Below are 25,122 nucleotides of genomic sequence, written 5' to 3'. Positions count from 1 at the left end.
AATGCATAAAGCATTACATAAAGGGAAGCACTTAATAACTTAACAAGCATGCATTAAACATGGCCCAGTTGGGCTGTCAGACGTTCTCACTAGGTTCTAGCAGCATTTGAGTTGGGAAACTTTGAATCACGTTTTGCAAGACTGGACAAATAATACTGTGAGCAAACCGATTTGTCTTCAACGACGACCAACACATCAAAAGCCTTATTTTACAGTACAAGAGACCGTAGTCTTGTTGTCTAGTGACGGGTGACCTCTTCAAAGCCTTGGGGACCGAGTGGTGAGGAAGGTCCGACTATATTTCTCACCCTCGCTGTCTTGGAGGTCCCTTGTGAAGTACCGACCAACAGGTTAACATTAGGGTGACATTACGCAATGACCTCAATAAAATGGCCGTTATTTCACTCCCGTCACACCTTATCCTCCGCGAACTGCGACACTTTTCACCAAGGGCCCTTGTTGTTGCTACTCCCACTGTAATTCATTTCCTCTAATGCAGCTCCTTGTCGCGTGGTCAAAAGACTTTCATGAAGAATCAATCTCTTCCTTTGATCTTCTTGTCATTGTGGTTTATTGTGCCGACTCGAGCCTAACTGCCAGCCTGACGGAGTATCCTGCACAGAGTGCACCACCTGCTGGTGGAGAAGGGTTGAAGCCATAATAAACTTGTGACCCTACATGTTCATGAGGTTCATGAAGCAGGCCTATCCGAATTGTTCAGGGCCGTCTCTAGTGGACTTATTAAATCGAATGAATGGCGGCCGTCGATAACTGTAGTTTGTGTTCTGACGCAGTTTCATACTGAGAAATATGCAGTATGTAGGCCAACTGTTCAAGTTAATTATTCATAAACAAATATAGCCTATATACACATCACATCGACAACAGTATTCCTTTTTAATCGACTTCCAAGTTGGAACAATGTGAGAATTTTTAACAATATACGCAGTAATTTATTTCACATCTCACCATTATTATTTGAAATATACCATGAAGTAACACCAAGCCGAAGAGGAACGTAAAGTCTTTTGAAAACGGTCGTAAAAAAAAAGAAGAGTTGCAGGAATCCAACAAAAAAATACCAAGATGAATGACAATCTAAGCCCCGCCCCTTTCTCCACGACGACCTCCGAGACCAATGATGCCATGCAGCTGCCATCTATACCAAGTTGGGTTGTGGGCTCTGTTGATTGGTCCATGCACGCTATGCAGCACCGCCGCATTGGTCCAGGGGTTTGGGCGAAAAGGAAGGTGCTTTCTGTGTATATTCACGAAGACACACACTACGCACACTAAAGCCGCAGGTCTTCCGCCACATCCCCCCGCAACGGCACAATCGTGACTCAGCGCAGCGCATCTGGAAGACAGGAAGGAGAGGTCAGTACCCAACATCACGTTCACCAACTCGTATGGACCTTTATTGTTGCCACGGTTGTTCATTGCAGTGGGATTTACAAATCAGACGACACTCAAACACTACTAGTTATTGTTAATTACTAAATCTCTAATCTCTAAAGGTCAACATAGGTTGCATAGGTAGAATCTAAAAGTGTAGAGCCAGCTCATAAACCCTTGCTCTGAAGTATGTAAGTGGCAGTAGCAGCCCATGGTTAAACACACTGTAAATGGGGAATGGCCTGTTGGGGTATCAGGAGCTCCCTCCCTTCCCCCTCCTCTCACCATTTCTTGTTTCGAGGCTTGAGCTCTTCGGCCGCGTTCCGCAGGAAGATGTAGTTCTTTTTCTGAGGGTTGTAATATTCGTGGCCCTGGGGAGAGTGGGGGGTTTGGGAGACACAGAGGTGCAACAGTAAGGAGCCACGCATCAACATACTCACCTTGTCTCTGCAGAGACCAGTTAAATACACCCTTTTGTTTGATGAGGTAACTTTGAGTAACAAAACCTATTCTAATTTAAAAAGTTGCAAAAACACATTTTAAAACTTGGGAATCGAGTTATGCTAACACATGAATGAGACTGTGGTATACATAAAACAGGTATGTAATTATAAAATGTACAATATTCAAATAACTACTTTCATACATATAGATTTGTTAAAACAACATTTCATTCAATACGTTTCCCCAAACGCCTAAACATTTTACGATCCGGTTAGTTTTGTGTGATCTGCCAAAACTCCTGCTGCCTCAGTGACAGAGCTCGTTAGCCCCCCTCACCTTGGACCAGTCGTAGCTGGAGGCGTAGGCGAAGATGTTGCCGTTGCTGTTGAAGGCGCAGGCGGTGATGGGCTGGTCCAGCTGCTCCGACGTCTTCAGCTTGGTGCGCGCGTCTTTGTCCCAGAAGCTGAAGCGGCCGTCTGAGCCCACGGTGGACAGAGTGCCGTGGACCGGGTGGAAGGAGATGGCGTTCACCTGAGGCCGTGGACGGGGGAAGTTGGGTTTTAAGGCCATTGGAATGGGCTTTGCACAAAGAAAATTACTGAATTTGCAACCGGTGGAACTAGTGTTCCCTTTGTTATAACTGGAATTATTAGATTATAAGGAAAATATGTTTTACTTCTTATCTCTCATAAAATATCTGGTTAGGTCACCGTTATCCAAATTGACGTAAAGATTTTAACTATTTTAGATCAATGTCATGTGGACGGCAGGTCAGGCCCCAGGAGACATTGGGTTTCGAACCCAGAGTCTTTCAGCAGAGACGCAAACACCCTGACCACTGGACGATCCCGCCCAACATATCCTGGAGCGTCAGACTTACAGCATAGATGTCCTGCGGCGTGGCTGTGTTTGTTCCGTTAGACCTGTGGCACTTGAAGGTGAAGTTGTCTTTGGCCCTGAACAAAAGAAAAAGAACACAAAAATATATAATATAACGACTGAAGACCACGCAATAAACACATGGCTCACTGGCAGAACCACATTGACACGTCGTTCATAGGAGACTGATCGCTGGATGAACACTTACGGGTTGGGGGGGTTGATGTAATGGATGGCCACGCGGCCCTCAATGCTGCCCAGGGCGAAGCCTGTTGGCTTGTTCTGCTTGTCTTTGAATATGGCCACACAGCGGTGCTGCAAGAGGAACAATCACTATCACACTTGGTTTGATTGAGGCCGAAAAATCTGTTTAATCATACTCTGGGTAAGACGTTTACAACTGATGACTGCATTAAGGAGAGGAAGAACAATTTTTATTTGTCACTGCGAAAGTACAAGTACTACACAACAAAATATGATCTCTGCCCACTCTACCGGTAAGGACAGTACAGGCTGGAGGCGTTTGAAGGGGCCTGCCTTGGTAAAGCTCCTGGTATTAGAGTTATGAGGTGAGCTTCCTGTAGCGCCATACCTGATGCTTGAGGGGAGAGTCTATCCTTCTGAACTCCGAGGGCTGGTTCTCCAGCTGGTACACTATGAGTCCCCTGTCTGCTGTCGCCAATACAGCCATTGGGTACACCTGCAGAGACAACCCAAACATTCACATCCAGGGATCTCTGTGGATCCAAGGGGGAATTGTTGGCGTTCTAATTGCTCAGGTCATTGAGGGGAATAGAATAAATGTAAGTAAATATGGTGTCTTTTTTTGTCAGTTCTTTAAGCAAAAACTATAAAAGAAACATGTTGAAAGTAAAATGATGGATGTATGTGCATATATACAAAAAGTATGATTGAAAAAATAAATATATATATATATACTGAGTAAGTACACATAACATAAGGTTCCACTCTGCATAATGAGAAGAGCGTCTAACCAGCAGTGTTTTTCCAAGTGTTTCGATGACTTACCACATCAGCACAGTAGCATCTCTCGGTCATTGGCAGAGACAGCATGGGGTTGGGGGAGCGCGTGTCCCAGAACTAGTGGTCCAAAGAGGACGGATACAGCATTTAAATTACATGTGTAGCTTGAAGCTTTTTTCCAAGGATGCCAATTGTAGACATCGATGAGTTATAATAGGAGGTTCTGGTTAGGTGATGTTCTGTATCAAGAATAGACGTATGAAAAGATATAGCTTAAGTTTTACCTTCAGTGTTTTGTCCCAGCTGCCAGTCATGATACAGCTGTAGTTGGGCGCTTTGACCCAGTGGATCGATTTGATTGGCCCATCATGCTAAGGAGTGAAAGAAAGGGTACATTTGAATCTAACATTGTAAAAAAACCTTGTTTCCCGTTTTTGTTATGGAGATAAGAGAAACTCGGTTGAGAGAGTAGATGAAGCTTTCAGAAGATGATTTTAATACATGCGGCGGTATGGTGGCCAGTTAACAAAGTGTTGTGTTAAAAATGTACACCTTTTCGAAGAACGCTGAATTTGAAACATTGTTTTAGCTTGCTTTTTTGGGGAAAGGGAAAGTTTTTTATTGCTGGCCGAATTTGGGATCCCTGTTGGCCAATTACGCCCTAACAGATCCCACCTCCAGCATCATGAATGGTCAAAACAAATACGAAGTGAAAGAAAGTGTAGTTGTCTTCTATCAGAGCATCATTCTTAACAATTCAGTTTGTTAGACATGGAAGCTACAACTACATAGCAGGCATAGAAAAGTATATATTTTTTTAAAGAGCCATCATAAGGGGCAAGAAGTAGCAAAGAAAATGGCAAAAGACATTAGAAGCAGTTCCAGAGAGCGTAAGGATAGGGAATATTTACATGGCAGTATAAGCCATCATAAATATAAACTCTAGGATCGTGTTGTCCTTCTACTATGCAACGCTGCCGACACAGCGCTCCATGGCTCATTGACCCGCTCTGCAGTGAAGCTCTGCCGTTACTGAGAGGACGCCACTGACTCTATCGACAAAGCCCTTGCTCCTGATATTGTTGTCCTGCTTAGTGTTGTTTTATCTTTATTCCAATAAAGCATGTGTTCTAGTTAATTTAACTATTTTAAATTTCAATGGGAACAATTATGTCAGCAGGTAGTGTCTGCTTCACAACAGCCCTGGTTTTAAATGTTAGAAAGGAGCTGGGCTGTGGCCTCACCTGTGCGATCTGCATGGCCTGGTTGCTGTTGAGGTCCCACATCTTGGCTGTCTTGTCACAGGAGGCGGTGAACACTTTGCTCCCATCCTGCTCAAGCAGAACAGACGTCGTGGTCAGAGGATTTATTTGCTGTAGATTCAACCGATTTGACTGAAACTATGACGGCTGAAACTACATGCTGCTCATTACACTCGTCTTGAGCGGTCAAATGCAATAGCAGCGTAGTGTAATGAATCGAATACAACTAGAAGATGCCATCATGCCTTGTATTGGGATAGAACAGAGTAAACACAAAAACAGCTATTCTATCACAGGAACATAAATGCATGCATAGCTGGTTTGCGCTCACAGCACAGGAAATAATGTTCAGAAACAAATCCCAACGGGGCTCTTACATCACTCCAGCAAACATCCAGCACTGGGCCCGTGTGCATCTGCTGTGCCTTGGGAACGGTCTGTCCGTTGTCTTGCACCTCCCAGCACCGCACCTGCAGCCAAACAACAACCACAATACGCTCCAGTCATTGATTTGCATTAGAAACTATCAAACAACACCACTCAAATCAGCTGTATTCCTAAAGAAATTCATAACCCTCTCTCAGAGGCGATCATCTTGGGTGTCCAGTTCTCGTCAGTTGGTCGATATGCACTTGTTTTGACCAAGTTCTCATCGGTCTAGCAATCACTGGCGTTTGGGAAAAAGCGCTTCTTAATCCATTATATTCGGGTGTGGGAGGGACATATGCAGACTAGGGCTGGGCGATACATCGAATATATGCGATGTATCGCGAGATGTTCTCCAGGCGATGTATAAAATGCCCCTGTCGCGAACATCGAATACACATTGGCACGTAATGTTTCTTTTTGCCGCCGCCGGCATACTCGTTGTGTTCCCTTCTCTCGCACTTTCCTGTGGCTCTCTGCCTCACAGACTCATATGCATTAAACACACTCACTACCCCCGCGAGATTCTAGGATTCTACGCGCGTGTGTGACGTCACACACGCGACCAGTGAGTGAGAACAGCGACCGGTCACTCATCTCCTACCGTTGAGTGAGAACAGCGAGAGAGAGAGAAAAGATGATGGAAACGGAGGATTTGGTTTCAAAAAAAGAATAGTACAGGATCCGTCGTCTGGCAATGGTTTGGCTACCGAAAGGAAGATGTTTTTTGGATTTAATGTTGTAATGAACAATGCAAACAAGATGCACTTTAATTTAGTTAATTATTATTACTATTTATTTGTCAGGGGTTGCTCAATGCACTTTTTGTTGGCTTTGAGCTCTCTTTTTGTTAGCCAGTCATAAAAAACATGATGGAAAAAAGGTGCACTTTGATTTAATTTTGTATTATGATCATTATTTCTTGTCAGTGTTTTGAATGCACATTTGTTTGGCTTTGAGCTCTGTTTTTGCTCGAAAATAATTAACGGTTTGAATAAATGCTGTGTTGGTAAATCTAACTTGCTGTGATTTTCCTTTTCTTATGTGCAAGTTCTAAATTCTTCCAATAGAAAGCACTAATGAGTTTAAAAAATATGTTGTTTCATGTAATCTACATGCAGACTTATGTTTCAGGAATACTCTAATTATTATAACATGTAGTAACATTATGCCAGACATGGTTGAATCGAGCATTTATGATGTGCTCTAGAGGAGATTCAAAATATATCGAGATATATATTGTGTATCGAGATATAGTAAAAAAATATCGAGATATTCATTTTGGCCCATATCGCCCAGCCCTAATGCAGACCTATGTGTCTAATTTGAGTGATAGGCGATTTAGGTTTGAAATAATATTAATTATGAATAAAAATGCTATAAAAGGCTCCGTAGTTTGCTTTAATAATCATATGGTTTGATAGACTATAAGACAAGAGGGCAAAACCCCACGGTTTTGCTAATCGGCCCACTATATAATGAAGCTCTGCCTTCACTGAGTCGGACCGAGACTGGATCTGTACGCCACCCACCTTCTCTAAAGAGCATGTGATTATTAGGCTAGCAGGTAGAGTAGAATGCAAGGTGGCAAAATATTGACTCTGGACATAATGTGTAGATCTTTTAAAATATTTTTTTCCCCATCTGCCAAACAAATGGTCAGAGTTGTTTGAATTTCAGTCAACCAAGATTTTATTTGGTTGACTACCGGCGGTCATTCTGGCTGAAACTGCTGCCACAAATGAACTCAACACATCCAAACAAACTTCGCCACCAATGCCCTCTAGTAATGACGCAGAAGAAAGGCAGTTCAACGTCATGAAAAAACGCTACCTCGTTGGGTTTGTTGCAGAATGAAACGTTCACACACTGGTTGGCGGAGACAGGAAAAAGTATATAATTTTACAACGGTTTTCTCTAAATGACGGTCATATTTAAGTAAAAGTCATCGGTTACTATGTTGAAGATAATATAAGACATATAACCACGTTTAAAAACAAGTAACAAAAAAAGGTTTTGGGGTTCAGTGCCGCTTTAGTAGGGGTAGATAAAGCGCTCACATCATTGGCCCACGAGCCACCGATCAGGAAGTTGCCAGGCATGGTTGGAGGACTGAAGGCCAGGCAGCTGATGCTGTCGTCGGGGGGTGAGGTCACCTCCACATCCTGTAGTGTGTGCAAGAGGGGACAACCAGTGAGGGACAGAATGCAACCCTCTGCAACTGGACAGTCTGATAACATGTAATGGGAAAGGCACAGGGTCCAAAACTAACACTCGCCACTCGCCAATGACGAGTAGATTTTGTCTCTGGCTGGTAAATTTTTAAGACCACTCGCCACTCTGGCGAGTTATTATTTTTTTTACCGGCGAAAATTTAATTTTTCGTTACTGGAGGAGAACGACGCTGGTATCTGCTAGTTTCCTGACAGAGTAATGTGTCTTTTCAGCAGAGACGATCTTTTGGCACGTAAGCGCGTGATGCCACCATTCAGCGTACCCATTGGTGTTGTTTGGCGCGCCAAGTAGAACTGCTAGTTTCCTGACAGAGTAACGTGTCTTTCCAGCAGAGTTCTCCAAGTACATCTCGCTGCGGCCTGCGGGAAGGCAGGGCGTGACATCACGCCCCGCCCACATCACGGGCGAGTGCATTCTGGGATTTTTTGCGCCCGAATATATTAATAATATTTTAACGGTAAATTACGTAAATATATATATATAAAACGGGTGGCATAAATCAAGCGATCTGATTGGTTCCTAACTGTTGTATATTGAGCGTATAGTTGTCTGAACTGAGTGAAGTGAGTTGTCGTTCTGAGTTATCAATATTATGGCTTCGTTCGCTCGTTATCAAATGGAAACCATCCATCGTAACGTTACAACTTACTCCCTGTGATAAAATAATGTATAGACTGTGTGCTAGACCGATCTAACGGGGTCATCCCTATGTTCCCCGCTTTGTATGTGACCGGTGTTTTTCGTAGGTGGAATCCGGAAGAATGAATATTAGGGTTACGGTTATGGTTTTACATGAATTTAAAAAAAAGAACTTTCACTTAAGTCATGTCTTTGAATACTTTGTCCACCACTGGTCAGATATTCATGTTTATATAGGGCTGTTGCAGTCTGGTTGAGCTAAAATCAGAAACAGTGATTCATATTTTAACATACATTGCTACTAGTATTAGTGCATATACTATTAAAATATTGATTGAGAATCGCATATTAGACCCAAATGACATGTTAAATAATACTGATAGCAATTCACAACACTTAAAAGCAATTTTTATTTGGTTGGCTGGTAAAATATCTGCCTGGCTGGTAAAAAATTTCACTTACCAGCCAGCCTGGCTGGTAAGTGAAAAAGTTAGTTTTGGACCCTGGAAAGGCACCATGTTGGGCGGCAAGTTAAGGTATTTTAAGGGAACGCCGTGCAAATCATTTTGGTACCTTCATTGGATTGTGGCTGTCTGTTGTCGTGGCTCCAAACACCCCTGTTCCTCCAGCTCCGAACCCGGTGGTTGTACCAAATAAACTCATGATTGGTGGAGTTTACAATGACCTTAACAAGGGAACAAAATTAGGCACATTAAATAGTAATTCATCAAACCCATGTAGTTAAGCAACCTACTTTCTAATTGGAAGATGTCCTCTTGAATTAAATGGATTAAAATAGAGATCTAACGTTAATCTGCTAATAATAATGATAATTATAATAATAATAATAATAATAATAATAATAATAATAATAAACATAGCTTGATATATCCATAACAAGTTAGGTGGATGAGGATCTGTCAATACAGCTGGGTGGCCATAACTAAAGAGGTTGTATTGTTGACAGCTAACATAAGCTATTACATGCTACTGAATGCAACACACGAAAGGTTCATGCTGGTGGAAATATTCGTGAGTATAAAGCACATTTAAGACAACACTAGTCAGTCAGATGACAAACTTATGTCGACTTCACTATAACTAACCGCTTAGATGAACGTAAAGGCAAACATACATTGGTTGAGCTATTCAAACAAGCTAACAATAGTCAAGCTAATGTGTAGCTTTTTGGCTTGTGCACATAGCGACATATTCTTGTGAATAATTAAGCATTATTCATATGGTCACATTGTAAAAACAAGTATCGATATATCTTGCCAGCTATATGCTGAGATGAATTAAGCAGAAATGCCGCTCGAATTTAGGATACATGCAGTGGGCGGCATACGAAAGTTTATTTTCGTCCCAAACACTGCAACCCTTCTTCAAAGTCTAATCCAGAGCACTAAATTCTAACATTGTTTGGAAATATGGGTGAATAAAGGATACATACGGTGACTATTCGTTAATCTTTACAGCATGCCAATCGGTACAAATCTTGAGCGCAACCATGGGTGTGTGATGGCGCACAGAAGTGTGGCGTTCGGTGATCTGTCGCAGTTTGACGACGTGCGCCAAGCTCTGATGGTGCATTACAAAGTAGAACCGCCAGGGAGCAGTGTTTTCAGTACTGGCAAAAGGCATCGAAGTGTGCCAGACCATTTGCCAGTTTGATAGAAGGGAGCACTAATCAACAGTGTAATACATGATTCATGTATTCATGATTCATGAGTTATGGTCACTGAATCATAGATCATTCAATAGCTTATTGGTAATGCACATGCACACTCACACAGACACAAACTAACATACACATTTTATAGTGGGGTTCATCACCTTTTTACATGGTCGCAAAAACTAAAATGTTTAGAAAGTCAAGTCAATTCAATGGCATATGAGCAGCAATAGGTGCATATTAATGTTTAATGATTTTTCTATCTTAAATTATTAATCAATATAAGTAGCTGTAATCTAAATTGTGACCTTATCACAGTGTAATTTCTAAAGCAAAGCTGTCTTTAATTTAGAAGCTGCATCGTATAGCACAATTTCACTGCCTCACCCTTGTGGCTTTGGCACAGTGGACTGTTTCCCTTGTGGTCTGTCATGGGTTTATTTAATTGTATTGACACATCTGTTATAAAAAACCTGTTTTGTTTTTTAATAGTCTTCATACTGTGGTATTTCACCCCAACTCAATTCAATGTAATCAAATTAAATTAGCTGGGCTTTATTGGCATGGGAAAAGAACATCCATACTTCCAACACATGTAGAAAGTAAAAAATGATAAAAAAAAATATTGAAATAGACAAATGCACAATATGGCACTATACTCACTATCTGAGTAAGTACTCAACTAAGAGTGCATACAGCTACCCAAAAGCGTCCACACTGTTGGTACGGTTTTAGAAATAAAATTTACGTTAATTAGTAACGTAAAGTATCATTGTTGTAGAAGATTTAAAAAGTTTTATTCAGAGATCCAAAGTACATTGCCAACAAAGTATAGCATAAAGTATAGTCTCCTTTTTTCTCCAGCTATACGATGGCTCCGCACTGGAGCACTTTGCAACTCGTCGAAGGTCCACAGTCATTCATGTGGGCTGATGGCATGTCCCTTCATGTAGCTCTACCCCCCGAGCCCCCCACCCACCCACAACAAGGGTGGGCCCCGACTTGATTACCTGGGTTACAAATGTCTTTTCTAGAGGGGAGAGATTAGGAAGGATTATCCCTCATTACATTTTGATTGACCGTTATGGCATCCCCCTTTCCCACACAAACACCCACCCACACACACCCACACACAAACACACACACAAGAGAATGTGCAATCCTGTCTACTTCAAAACTGTGTTTGGGTGTGTGTGGGTGTGTGTGTGTGTGTGTGTGTGTGTGTGTGTGTGTGTGTGTGTGTGTGTGTGTGTGTGTGTGTGTGTGTGTGTGTGTGTGTGTGTGTGTTTGTGTGCGTCTGTGTGTTTGTGGTGTTTACTTAATGGATGTTCATCTGTATGCTTTAGGGAGGACTAGGGTTGGAATGTGGTTGTAAAGCTTGGATGAAATATAGGCATAAAAAGTTATTTTCTTTCTTTCTTTCTGCCTATTTGCAAACTTTATAAATACCTGTGTGCCGAAGAAGACCTTTTTTGCAAACACACACAATTCTAATGCATGCAATTATAATTCAATGGCTTTTCTCCAGCAAATCTAAAAGTGAGGTAGAGGTAAGAACAATAAGGAATTCAACCCAGAACGTTTCGACAGGAGGTCCAGCCCGTTAACCTCTAGACGATATGCTGCTTCAAAAGCAATTACAATAATTTCACACACAATTCAGGACGGGTCATCAAAAAACGGTGGCACACACAAGAGCAGAGCCCAGGGACTCTGGGTAAGCCACACAGCGGGAGTCCTTGGCTGGGTGGGGATCACTCTGGCTCCTACTATGGGAATGGGAGCACGGGCACACAGAGGAGTTGGGCTGTTACAGTCTTGGACCACAGACACGCCAGAATACACCTCTTCCTCATCCCCCTGCTCATCCCCATCCCCCTTACACACACACACACACACACACGTTTGTGGAATCAGTTTGTAGTTATGGAATTGGGTCAATGTGGTTCCATTGACATCTTCTATACAAAAGCTTCACGAATCCTTATTTTGCTTCTAATGTCTGCCAGTTTGCATGCGTTGGTGTGGGTGTGAGGGGTATGCTTTGTGTATATCTGCACATGGCCTGATCTGTTGGTGTTTGAGTGCGTGTGTGGCCGCGCCCATGCGTGGGTGCGCGCATCCGTGCGTGTGTGTTTACTGATCGATTGTAGAGTATTGGTGGTATTTGCAACCAAAAGAAGAATCCCTGCCTATGGCCACTGATCTCTCAACCAATACATAAGCTATTGGACACTTGCATCATTACTTTCGTGTCAGCGCAATCATGGCCAAACAATGAGCGCTCCGATAGGGCACTCAGGGTTAGGACTGTTATCACATTCTGAGGACCCCAATCTCATTAACAAGATAGAGGGGTGACCGTCCCGAGAAGCAGAGTTCATTGGTCTACTCTTGTTCGACTTTTATCAACAACTAGGAACCCCCCACCCCGCAAAAATGAGCCCCCAATCTTTTGGCCCATGGGCTCTGGCATTATAAATACGCCTTCCCCTCCCCAGACGAAGCAACTCAATAAAATCCCCTCGCAAGAGCCCTTTGCAACATGAGCGCACAATAGCAATCCACCACCAGTACAAGTGGAGGTAGTCCACAAGATTGGCATCTGCTAAAGGTTATTTTGTCTTTTACTATACAATTGAACGACACAAGTTTTTTTTTTTTAATGACAAATAGCAGCCAATTGAAATTAGGCGACAACTTACTGGCGTGCGTAAAATGGCAAAACTTGTACCACGCGAGTTGGTTCTCGGTCTCTTCCTATGGATTTACAGTGCGTTCGCAGACGTGACATTTACGTCTAACTTCTCCATGGACAACGAGGTGCACTCCAGCTTCATCCAGCGGCGCCTGCGGAGCCAGGAGCGCAGAGAGATGCAGCGGGAGATCCTCTCCATCATGGGGCTCCCGCACCGCCCGCGACCCCACGACCACAACACACAAAACGCAGCCGCCCCTGTGTTCATGATGGACTTATACAACACCATCTCCCTGGACGCCCAACTGCCCGGCTATTCATATTATAAGGCCCCAAAGTACACTACCCAGGCTCCGCCGAGGGGGACACCGCAGGACAGTCGTTTACTCGATGACGCCGATATGGTGATGAGTTTCGCGAATCTTGGTGAGTTGATGCCTTCACTTTTGAGCAGTTCCTCCCGCTTAACAAACAAACAAACAAACACAATCTCAGTATCTCTGAAGTCTTCAGGATTTATAAATAGTATTGTGTAATGCGTATAATATTCATTCATGCGTATCCACTGTGTATAACCTACCTAACCTAACCAACACATTGATCTTGGCTTAATCAATAATTTCTCAAAGGCAAGTAAAAGTTCACAGCGGTGTCTTGCACACACTAAACATCCGTCTTTGGCTGCTGCGACACAGAAGTTTGTGTTAGCTGTCAAAAAACTCTCCTTCCTAACGCCTGTGCCAGAACCCCTCTCAAAGTCCCGGGGCTTAGGGTAGGCCTACTTATTATTTTCATTAAATAACCAGGCAGTAGACTCCAATGGGTGGTCACTATTTGAAAACGAGGCTGTCCAATTTGAAAACCTTTCGAAGCAGCAGTATATAAGAGTGGACGTTAGTGAGGCTTTCTTACGCATGACTGGGATTGGATCAAGGTGGATACTTCTCAATCCAAGCAGACAACCAGAACGAGGCACACGCAGTAGGCCTACATCTAAACCCTTGATTGAATGAATTACTTCTTTGTTTGTTATTGTGCGCTTGAGTGTGCGTGTGTAAACAAGCGACGTGCTCACGTCCGGGTTATGTGCGCACACCAAGTTGTTGTGTATGTGTATGTGCTTGTGTGTGTGTGTGTGTGTGTGTGTGTGTGTGTGTGTGTGTGTGTGTTTCTGTTTGTGTGCTGTCTCTCTGTATTGGCCTGCATATGTCCAGTATGGTGTGTGTCACATGTTGGAGTGGGCGTGAGGGCACCCTGACCCCCACGCCAGCAGGTTCCCTTGGAGACCCCGCTGGCAGCCCCTCTGTCCCTATGGTGAAGCGGCAGAATGCACTGTGGCTCGCTGCCGGATGTGGGGGTCCCCTCCAACGGTCATCCCGCTGGTCCCCTCCTTGGGACTTGGGCTCTTGCCTCAGGGCGTGGGGAGGGTGGGGGGCTGTGGAGGGCTGTGGGGAGGGGGGGTCATAGGGTCACTATAGATGGAAGAGGTCTCATCCCCCTTGAACATCACCAACATCTGGCCTCCCACTGTGTCTTTGGGGTTGTTACAAATGGAGGAATTCAGTAGCAAACATGTTAGAATAAACTGATAGTATTAGAGTAATACAAATATATATAGTAAAGGAATTGAGAGGGATACTACACGACACCATACAGGTTCACTGTGTCATCCCAGGTCACTCACAGGGCTCTCCTGGGCCGGTGTGAATGTCTGTCTAGGTGGTCCCCGTGATGGGCTGTCCCAAATCCAAACTGGATTATGGTACTTCCCCCCCCCGACAGACCACAGCTTCCAGTCGGGGGCAGTGCTGGTTCTAGCACCCATTGTTCTTGGCTATATAGTGCCTCGGTGGAAAGTATTAGGTCAGTGATAAGTGGCGGCAACGTGGGCCAAAGTATTTGGGAAAATGAAATAAATACTTAAATAGAGTCACTGAGAGTTTGCTGTAATGAGCGCGGGCCGTTCACTGTTTAGAGCTTGTTTTGAAAGGATCTTCTGGCTGATTCCCCGTCCACGTATGCAAGGAGGGCTGTCTAGAAGCCTTTTGAAGCCAATACGACTCACACATGCCCCTGCATGCACACAGCCACCCAGTCAGTGAGGCTGTTACCGTGGCACCCGGAGCGTAACTTTAGCATCCCACAGCGCCGTGCGGACCTCACACAATGGGCCAGTGTTGATAACAGAAGTTCAGTTATTTCTATCATCTCATTCAACTGTTCTGGGCTGGATCATGGGTAAAGGGTCCGTAGGCTGAAGTTACGGTAAACATTTATAGCCTGGTTTCAGAGGCAGAACTACTCTGTTGATCCCCACTGTTGCAGAAACATGTATGTAACCCTGTCTGTTTGCTTGGGACATCTTTAGTGGGGGCCAACCTGGGCTTTTGCTACAAAGATTGCCTGCCAGACATACACATTTATGTACAGCAGGATAAGATGGACCCCATTGACCAGACATGGAAAACCTGGCATCATCACAACAGGTTGAAGGTCTTTGCTTCACGGTATACAAACTGTGAAACATTTTTCTCGAACATGAGCACAGTGGTGGCTGAAGCCGACAAGTCTAAACCTGATTGTTGGTGCTGATAAGCTGATCAGTGGGTAACATAAGATAAGGCCATGGGATTACTTGATCCTCCCAAATATCTTTTACGTCCCTGCATCATGAAAACGCATGAAACGACTGCTGAACAGGTTAACAGCGTATAGATCACCAAAGGTTGAAAGCATGCTTCCTTGAGTCTCATACACTTTCTGGGTTTGCAACTAAAACTTTACGCAAAAAAGGTGCAATTTAAGATAACCAATTTATTTTTCGAATATGTCTCTGCCGCCTGTAAGCGTTGGTGGTTTTCATTCTTTCAGATGGAGTTCATTAATTTAAATGAATACCCCTCAAGAATATACCATGAATATGCCCCCCAATCTACTGTTAATTTAAAAACAAGACACATGTTTGCTATTTCAGTGTTCCCCTTTATGCATGCTTATCAAATACGTTCCCATTAAAGCCGACCCGCCCACAGAACACCTGGCTGTGCTCCAGCGTCTCTCATTAACTGGCAGAAGGTTAATGTGTGGGGCATATCTGCAGGGCCCTGAATGGGTCCGGATGACTCCAACGTGTTGAAATGCCTCTCACAAGTTTGCATATCTGAGCTCTAATCCCCCGAGTTAATGGCTCCTAACGTAAACACACCGTGCCTTACAAGCAATTATTGCTTTCATAAAAACGCCCCCGCCGTTCCTCTGCAGCATTTAATTGCGGTCAGACAAACGACTTGCCGGGTTCAGTGTGTGCTCCCTTAACGACGCGCGGCTTGTCTGTTTGTTTGCCGGTGGAAGGGTAGTTTAATATTTTTTTCTTAGGGGGTCTGCGCTACAGCTTGTGTGTGTTTTGCTTTTGGATGACATTTGTGCGGTTTGAATGTTTCGCTGGGAAAGGAGATCTGTGGACAGCGTGGGTCTGGAGGCAAGCGTACATGGATGCACTTAGAATGTAAGACAGCATTAAACATTCATGGTGATGTCTTGGTGATGATGTCATGGGGAGGATGTCATATGCCCCCTCCCTCGGGGGGTGAGATGTGTTTAAGATGGTTAATCGGTGCTCCATTCTGAGCCCCTTCGGATGGGGGCTTCCTGCAACTATTCCCAAGGACATACAAGCTGGGTAACACTGTGAAAACAATGGACACTGGAAAACTCCAGGAAAACCCGAGAAATGTTAGTGGCCACCTCTGCTGCTTCTGGAAACTCTGAGAGCTGTAGATGTGCAAACCAGCAAAGCAATCTAGGGAGTAAAGCAACTAAAAGGCTGCCATGCCTATTATTCCAACCTTGAAATAGGCACAGCCTGTGAATGAAATCACTGACAATACAAAGCAAAATGCTTACAGAAGGCGTGTGCGTGCGTGTGTGGCCGCACTTAGGTGTGTGTGTGCGCAGATTTGTGTGCGTGTGAGTGTGGTTGTGTGTTCAATGTTAGTGTGTGTGTGTGTGTGCATGCTCGCATGTGTTTGTATTTCTGTGTGTGTGTGTATAAGCACAAATGTATGTGTTTGTATGTGTCTCTGTGTGTGGAAGCTTTGGTTGCTGTGGTTTTACTGGCACTGCCTGAACTGGCCTTTTCTTGTGGTCGGCACATGTGTGCAATTTAAACATTGAGCCAATTTGAGCCCCGCGTGTGGTTTTGCCCTCTGCGTCGGGCACATACGCTAGACTTGACTTAAGTGATGTTTAGATCAATCACTTCCCCCCGTGGTCGGTCCTATTTCTGATGAGGAGCTTCCGAGATGTGGGCAGATCGTTTTGGACCTCTTTGATTCCGTGGCGCTCTGCGTGGACGTATGCATCCACCGACCAGCTCTGTGTCTGATTGAACTCAACCAAAACTGTGTGGCGTTGGGGCAAAGACACTCTCCTCTCTGAAGAATACTGTTTGTGCTCCCTGATTGTGTGTCCTAGCGTCGTTAAAAGCCTATTTGCTTCAATAAGTGTTATGTCCGGATTCCTTATTTTACACAACATCGATCAGGGATGTGACTCTGTAAACATCTCACATCAGTCCCATCTCCAGTACTAATACAAAAAAAACAACAATGATCTTTATTTAGATCCCAGCTTTCTAATCCAGAGCTAAACTTACTTTGTTGCCTCTCCAAAAGTAGACACGGATCAGGACGGGCATCGCCATGGCAACCACAGACGGGGGTACCGCTTCGACCTGTCCCGCATCCCAGAGGGCGAGGCGGTGACGGCCGCCGAGTTCCGGATCTACAAGGAGTACATCCGGGAGCGGCAGGAGAACGACACCTTTAGCATCAGCGTGTTCCAGGTCCTGGCAGAGCCCCCCTACGGGTAGGAGAACTGGCCCGCCGAGACATTATGAATCATATCGTAGAACGTGGACAGGAACAACACACATATAGCACACATATGTGTTTATTATGCTTATTAAGAGGTAAAAAGGAGACTTTTATAATGTACAAAAAAAAAAGAATAGGGTTAGCAAGGACAAATCCTTTTCAAAACTGGTGTACACTTTCACAAAGGTGAAATTATAAATATTCCTCCTCCTATTTGATCGGACATTACTCATTAATATCATGCTACATGTGAGGCGGTTACACTGCAGGTTGAGCTGTGATCGTCTCCATGTGAGGCGGTTACACTGCAGGTTGAGCTGTGATCGTCTCCATGTGAGGCGGTTACACTGCAGGTTGAGCTGTGATCGTCTCCATGTGAGGTGGTTACACTGCAGGTTGAGCTGTGATCGTCTCCATGTGAGGTGGTTACACTGCAGGTTGAGCTGCGATCGTCTCCATGTGAGGTGGTTACACTGCAGGTTGAGCTGTGATCGTCTCCATGTGAGGCGGTTACACTGCAGGTTGAGCTGTGATCATCCACATGTGTTGGGTGGCACTGTTTGGACATGTACGCAACACACTGTTGAAACAGGTCCAATGCAACACTTTCTTATGAGTGTGTGTGTGTGTGTGTGTGTGTGTGTGTTTGTGTGTGTGTGTGTGTGTGTGTGTGTGTGTGTGTGTGTCTGTGTGTGCGTGTGTGTGTGTGTGTATGTTCATGTGTATGTGTTTTTATGAACTTTCCTTTGTGTGTGTGTGTGTGTGTGTGTGTGTTTGTACGAACGTTCTAGTGTGCGCGTGTGTGTGTGTTTGTGCGTGTGTTTGACCGAACATTTGTGTGTGTGCGTGTGTGTGCGTGTGTTTATGCGAACGCGCGTGCGTGTGTGTGTGTCTGTGTGTCATGTGTCAAATAAATCTCAAGGGGGGGTTCAGCAGCTGTGGATCCACAGCCCTGTTTGCTTTAGCAGCGCTGGGCTTCTCCACTCTGTGATCGTCAGCACCCAGGCTGTTTACACAGGCATTAGCGTCAATTACCCCGACATGAGTGGGGCTCCCAGGGCAGTCCCTCTGCTCTCACACTGCCACTCGTAATTAACCAGCAGTGGTGCTCCGATGATGTGTTCATCATAGGGGGTTTGTCTTCCCCTGCTGTCCTCTCACCATGGCGTGTTGCATAGGAAGGGCAGGGTTTATATTTCCGTCTCCGTCAGTGCTTTTAATTGATATCATTATCTATCAACATCTTCCTGCCTGGTGTTTGGTGCCTTATTTTAAAACGGCTTATATTCTGTTAGGGCAATGAAAACATAGCGCTATAATACCCCCCCCCCCCCCTCTCCCCCACACACCTTTAATACAGTACCAGCTGAGACAAGACAGAGACAAACAGTTCAGTGAATCATGCCTACGGACACGGGGAAAGACTCCTTCCGAGGCACAGTCCCGGGACATTCTTCACACTTTTTACAATTGTTATATTTCGTTTATTTTTTAAACTGCATTCTTATTTTAAATTGAATATGGAGACAGGGAGGGAGGAAGAAAGAGAGGGATTAAGAGAGAGAGGGGATGTAGACATATATCTAAGGAAAGAGAGGGAGACAATTTATATAAAAAAGAGATGGCGAGAGAAGGAGAGAGAAAGACACATATACATACATGGAGAGAGAGAGAACGGGGGAGAGAGGTATATAGAGAGAGATCCATGTTCCATGCCGTCGGTGACAGGCCGGCTGGGATGCCGAGGCGTTAAGAGCAACCGCATTGTCATTCACAGACCCCCCCCCCGCCCGCCCCCATCCTCCTCAGACACGACAGGAGACGGTGAGATTGGTCCCTGTGATCTGCCTGGGGGGGGGGGGGGGGGGGGGGGTGGGGGGGGCTTGCTGCAACCCACGCATCTGTAAACAAACCGCCGTCTGTGACATCCCCCCTGCAGAAGGCATTTATCAGTGTCGGAATTTCATAGCTTGACTCAGTTTTCCCTCTGATGCCACAGCACTGAGGTGTGCCATAACTCTGTTTGTGTGTGTGTGTGTGTGTGTGTGTGTGTGTGTGCATGTCTGTGTGTGTGTGTGTGTGTGTGTGTGCGTGCGTGTGTGCGTGCGTGTGTGTGTGTGTGTGTGTTTGTGTGTGTGTGTGTGCGTGCGTGTTTGTGTGTTTGTGTGTGTGTGTGTGTTGCTCACCCCCTCAGGCCTATGATGACGTAAGGTGTGATTTGAGTCTTTGAAGGTGTATTTTTTTTCTCTCTCTCTCTCTCTCTCTCGCTCTCTCCTTCTCCATTTTAATTTGGATAATTGGTTTCTGATGGCAACAAAAAAAACACAAAATGAAAAGTACTTTTAAGATGGTGGTCCGCACGCACACACACACACACACACACACACACACACACACACACACACCCGCACAGCATTATGTAGCTACCACTCTGCCCCGTCCATGTATATGTGTCTTTATATGTTCCATGTGTCCTCTCCTAGGGACCGGGAGCTGCTCCTCCTGGACCAGCGGGTGCTGTGGGCCCCAGAGGAGGGCTGGCTGGTGTTTGACCTCACCACCACCAGCAACCACTGGCTGATGCGCCCCGAGTACAACCTGGGTGTGCACCTGCTGCTTCACGACAGCAGCGGTAAGGCCCACCGAGACCCCGCCCCCCCCTTAGGCTCTACTGTAGCTCCTTTCACTCTGCTCCCGCATAAGAGGCTCATCGTTATTGTTGGGCCGGTGAATGCAGATCAGATGGGTTTCCTTCTCTAAAATAGAAATGAATACAGTTGTATTTTTCTTACATTGTACATAAAGGATTTTTCTTATAAATATACATATTTATACGCTCATGCTAAAAATATTATAAAACACACTTTAGAAATACTACTCGTATTTTTTCTAGAGGTGTTCTTTAAGTGTAGCCTAAATAATAACAATAATAGCACATTGGATTTATGTACTCTCATCGTGGACCAAGTGGCTTTACATGTGTGGACAAGAATACAAAGTCTACAGTGAAACAAAGACCGTAACAGAGGGGAAGATGTGAATGGGCCGGGGTGGGAGGGCCTTCAGGGGTTGGAGTGGCTCTTGGGACTGACTCCTACGGTTGACGCCTGTTGTGTGGCGTCCTGTCTCCCTCTGCAGGCCGGCGGGTGAGCCCCAGCCTGGCGGGCGTGGTGGGGGGCGGCGGGCCCCAGGAGAAGCGGCCCTTCATGGTGGGCTACTTCAAGGCCAGCGAGGGGCGCATGCGCAGCGTGCGCTCGGCCCACGGGGGCAAGGGCCGCCACGGGGTCCGCGGCCGCGCCCAGAAGACCCCCCAGGACGCCTCGAGGGCGGCGGAGGCGGCAGCAGGTGGGCCTCGCATCTCACGTCACACGGGGTGGGGGTGCAGTGGGGAGGTGGTGGTCGGCTCCCAGCCATAAGGGACTGGAGTCGATCAAAGCAAAAGCTAAGCTGGAAGGTCTAAGTTATGTTCTTGTGTTTATTCTCTTCATTCTTTTGTTTTGGTCGGTGTTTGTTACTGAAATGTAATTGTATTTATTTTGTTTTTTTTGTTTTTTTCTCAGGTAACCTTAGTAACAAAAAACAGGGCTGCAAGAAGCACGAGCTGTATGTCAGTTTCAGAGATTTGGGATGGCAGGTAAATTCCAAATATTATTATGTATATTATTATAATCTCTGAATGTCCCCTGACATTCATTCCCATTGAGTGTAAATTTCAAGTAATGTTTCAATGAACCAATCCTCATCTTCTTTCGTTTCCTCCCTCTCCTCCTCCTAGGACTGGATCATAGCTCCCGAGGGCTACGCAGCATACTACTGTGAAGGAGAGTGTGCCTTCCCGCTCAACTCCTACATGAACGCCACCAATCACGCCATCGTCCAGACTCTGGTAAGCGTCGCAAACACAGAAGCATGGGAGGCCTTTTGTCTTGATCAAGGAATCTATATTATTATATTCATGTAACTATACTGTACAGTTAATAAGTGCCCTCTCTATGGTCACAGAGCCAAAACTATAGACTTGAATACATTTGAATGATCTTTTCACTGTAACACTCAAATAAAGGCACAGCAACAGACACAGGTTATACAATTGCCGGGTTTTGATTGGTGAAAGTCCCATCAAGTATCCTACCAGTTAAAGGGCGGGACATCAGGAGCAAACCCAGCACCTCTCAGTCAGGACTCAAAACACTATGATCAATACACCATCCTGCAGCGCATCCTGTCGTTGTATCCACTTTGAATCGGCATGACTTATTGTTATTTCCGTCCCTGACCTTTGACTCCATGGTTCCCCCAAACCCCCCACTCAGGTCCACTTCATCAACCCGGAGACGGTACCCAAGCCGTGCTGCGCCCCCACCCAGCTCCACGGCATCTCGGTGCTCTACTTTGACGACAGCTCCAACGTCATCCTGAAGAAGTACCGCAACATGGTGGTCCGAGCCTGTGGCTGTCACTGACCCCCCCGCTGCTGGCTGTCACACTCTGTGTCCCCCACGTCTTCCCTCCACTTATGAATGACTTTGGGGGGACTGACTGGGCATGGAGTACAGACGCCGGCGTTCAGGGCTGGGGTCAGGATACGGCAGCGGACAGAAGGAACCGCCGCCGCGGTTGGATCTAGAGGAGGTACGAGGACAATCACCCATTGTTGGGCCCAACATACCGTAGGAGTCTCTTTGTGTTGGTGTTTCCTCCCGGTGTGAAGATTCAACACCGCTCTGGTGAACTTTAACCCGAGTCTCGGGACTGCAGACCCACCGGCACACAGTCTTGGCGAGAGACAACAGACCCGGCGTCAGAGGACCAAGTGGAGGGGCGCGATCTTAAACAGGACGGTTGTTTACATGTGTTGGCCAACTCGACTCATGGTCGGATGTCATTGGCTATTCAAATCCTTCTGGAAGTTTATGGATCTCCATTCAGCAATCAGAATAGTGTCGGATATCTAAACACTGTCATTGTTCACCATAATTTCGTTCACACTTACAGGGAGCAAAACGGGGCCACCGAGTACCGTCTTTGGCTGAGATGCACACCCATGTACCCACATAGTACTCGGCCTGGCTATAGACCCCATTTTGAAGGCGTCAATATATGTTGATGTTATCTGGTGTGTTCATTCTAGCCACTGATTATAGAAAAAAACATTCCCTGGCTTTAAAACTGAACATATTCAAAGAAGTTGAAGGTAATATAAATACAAAGCTCATACATTTCTCCAACGAGTGTACATTTTGGGATTTGACTTCCTGTCGTAAATATTTACCTACAGACCTCTCTATCGGCAACTGGGCTGCCCTGATCTGATAACCACCGAAACTATTAAGATGCCTTAGGATTATCTTGTGTATTTAGTCTCTTTAGTAATGGAAGAACAATATTGGAGGGGAAGTAATAGAAGATATTATGTAGCTGGGGAAGGTGGCTTTACCCGACTTTTCACAAATATCTCGACAAAAAAATGCATTGCTGGCTGCGTTGACTGAATACCGACATAAAATATACAAAACCTATTCAAAACTGAATCATAATAGAAATTTCATGTTTTTATTGAGAGCGGATGTGGAAGCAGTGCAGGGTGAACAGGGGGAATACATTTGCCAGGGATTTTATGGGGATAATAGACGGAGAAGTCAGTTCAGTCGTTGAGCTGTGAACCGGTGGATAAGTAATTCAGACTGACATTTATTGGCCACGTGAATGAAGGAATTCCACTGAACCCACACTGCTCTAGACACAGGAAACCTTCTGTCAAATAAAGCTGGACAAGGAGAATGAGTACGCCTAAGGCTTGTAATCCTGACATTTTGGAACGGTTGTAAAATATTGCTTGAAGAGCTGAATCCAGATACAAATATTGTTTCACTTCAGACGTGTTTAATGCTCACTCCTGTTGTTTACGATGGACTTCTGTTGCAACAGTTGGTCAAAATTGGATAAAATAAATGGGAAGACTAAATGGTGTTTAACAAATAACAGGAATAGGTAAATAAATACAATAGCATCATGCCATATTAAGTGATTTATGTTTTTACATTTCTCAGGGAACAATCAATAAATGCACATAATCCAACCAAGCAGAAGTTGTACGGTACTTCACTACCAACTGATTGTGTTATTATTTTAGGCAAGGATATTTTTTCAAATGTTAACATGAAAATAAAGCCTAAAAGAACCCTAGATTCAAATTTTGTTTAAGTTGGATCGACAAAGCACAATCTATCTGACTCACAACTATTACAATAGCAGAATATTAAATCAATTAATTAATCATTGCTATTGAAGTATATTGTTTTCGACATATATAAAACCCAGTTGGCTTTTTTGGCAAAAGACAAAAGCTTAAGCACAAAAATGACTCTTTATCCCACATGACAAGCATGTCATTCATTAAAACATCTCAGTCTTACCAAGATGAATCCACTACCTGAGAAGGGCTGCATTAGGGGAGTCCTCTTGCTATCAACAGTATCCACGCATGCACACATTAAAGCAAAACCAATAGACATATTCAGACATTCTGTGCAAGTTTGTTGTGTATCCCTTTAAATGGATTCCCCAGCGCCAGACTGGAGGAAGCCATTTCATCCCTCGGGTCCCTTGTGTCAAATTCAGTTAGAGGTTAAATACACTAAAGAAAGACAATCAAGCACAATTTAATTGGTTGCTTTGAGGTAGAAAAAAAGGTGCAGGTTCCACAGGACTAAACTAAACCCCACCCTAAAGGTGAGTGTTGAATTAAGAGAGAGAGTCCGTGTCAAGTTAATCTCAGGAGATGATGATCGATGACCTTCCAGTCGATCTAGTTGTGTCGTGTGACCCTGGCCCCTCACTCACTCCACTGGCCCCTCCTCAGGGTCCGGGCGCTGGGCCGGAAGGCAAGCCTTGGAACGGGTCTGCTCCTTTGGCATACACCGTCTAGCGGCGACCTCCCCCGGGTCAGGGGGACCGCTGGGAGACGCAGGGGTGAGAGCCAGGCAGACGTCTCCCACGCTCAGCTGGCCGCAGCTCAGGCCACAGAGACGGGCCGTTCGTTCTGGGCAGCAGGACGACCAACCTCGTCCACGCACAAAGAACGGGTACTCCACGTACACGTCCACCAACTCCTGCGGAAGAGACGTTATTTAGCGCCAGGCAGAGCAATGCAGTACACCCTAATCGCCATTAAGTGGCAGCATTGGACCACATTGGACACAATCAGTCACCTAAGTAATAACAGTGCATTTGAACCGAAAATGACTTAATGACCCGGCTGGTTCACCTGGGAGTTCTGGTCGTGGAGCAGGATGAGGAGGCGTGAGAGGGCAGGAGGGCAGGAGGAAGAGGAGGAGGAGGTGATGCTCTGCACCGTGCAGCAGCTGAGCTGCAGGCCCCGGCTGGCCAGGGAGCCCAGCAGGAAGTCCTCCGTCTGGAGGTCCTCCACCCGCTTGAGCCGGCCGTCCCGGAGCTCGATCAGCGAGCCGGCGGCGAAGTGGGGTAGCAGCCAGGGGAAGGGTTCAGGGGAGGGTGGTGGAGAGGAGGAGGAGGAGGAGGAGGAGGAGGAGGAGGCAGGGGGGGAGGAAGACTCAAAGATCGGTTTACGCTCTGCTTGGAAAGAGGTGAACT

At 45.4% G+C, this 25,122-nt stretch overlaps 2 protein-coding genes across 3 annotated transcripts; one reads left to right on the top strand and one right to left on the bottom strand.

The window, feature by feature from the left end:
- Positions 1-878: 878 nt before the first annotated feature.
- On the bottom strand, positions 879-9,811 carry rae1 (ribonucleic acid export 1; the record flags this gene model as incomplete). 2 transcript variants are annotated; one of them, XM_079747732.1, is made up of 13 exons in its annotated part: positions 9,718-9,811; positions 8,838-8,949; positions 7,451-7,555; positions 5,342-5,434; positions 4,947-5,033; positions 3,987-4,073; positions 3,748-3,819; positions 3,311-3,418; positions 2,927-3,033; positions 2,720-2,795; positions 2,176-2,370; positions 1,681-1,766; positions 879-1,357 (listed from the first exon to the last, which is right to left on the bottom strand). In XM_079747732.1, coding segments are annotated over exons 2-13 (1,107 nt in total). In that variant the 5' UTR covers positions 8,928-8,949; positions 9,718-9,811. The 2 variants fall into 2 exon arrangements, with proteins under 2 accessions (XP_079603858.1, XP_079603857.1); XM_079747731.1 differs by lacking the exon at positions 879-1,357 and having other exon boundaries at positions 1,677-1,766.
- A 2,846-nt stretch (positions 9,812-12,657) lies between these two features.
- Positions 12,658-21,974, top strand: LOC307083668 (bone morphogenetic protein 7-like; the record flags this gene model as incomplete). The annotated part of the gene is made up of 7 exons (XM_079747620.1): positions 12,658-13,063; positions 17,314-17,503; positions 19,995-20,143; positions 20,650-20,856; positions 21,072-21,145; positions 21,287-21,397; positions 21,825-21,974. 7 exons carry the CDS (start codon positions 12,658-12,660, stop codon positions 21,972-21,974), a joined length of 1,287 nt encoding a protein of 428 aa, XP_079603746.1.
- Positions 21,975-25,122: the final 3,148 nt, after the last annotated feature.

Source organism: Pollachius pollachius (assembly GCF_949987615.1).
Source record: "Pollachius pollachius genome assembly, chromosome: 12".
NCBI classification, from domain to species: Eukaryota; Metazoa; Chordata; class Actinopteri; order Gadiformes; family Gadidae; genus Pollachius; species Pollachius pollachius.
This window is presented reverse-complemented; position numbering and strand designations above follow the sequence as displayed.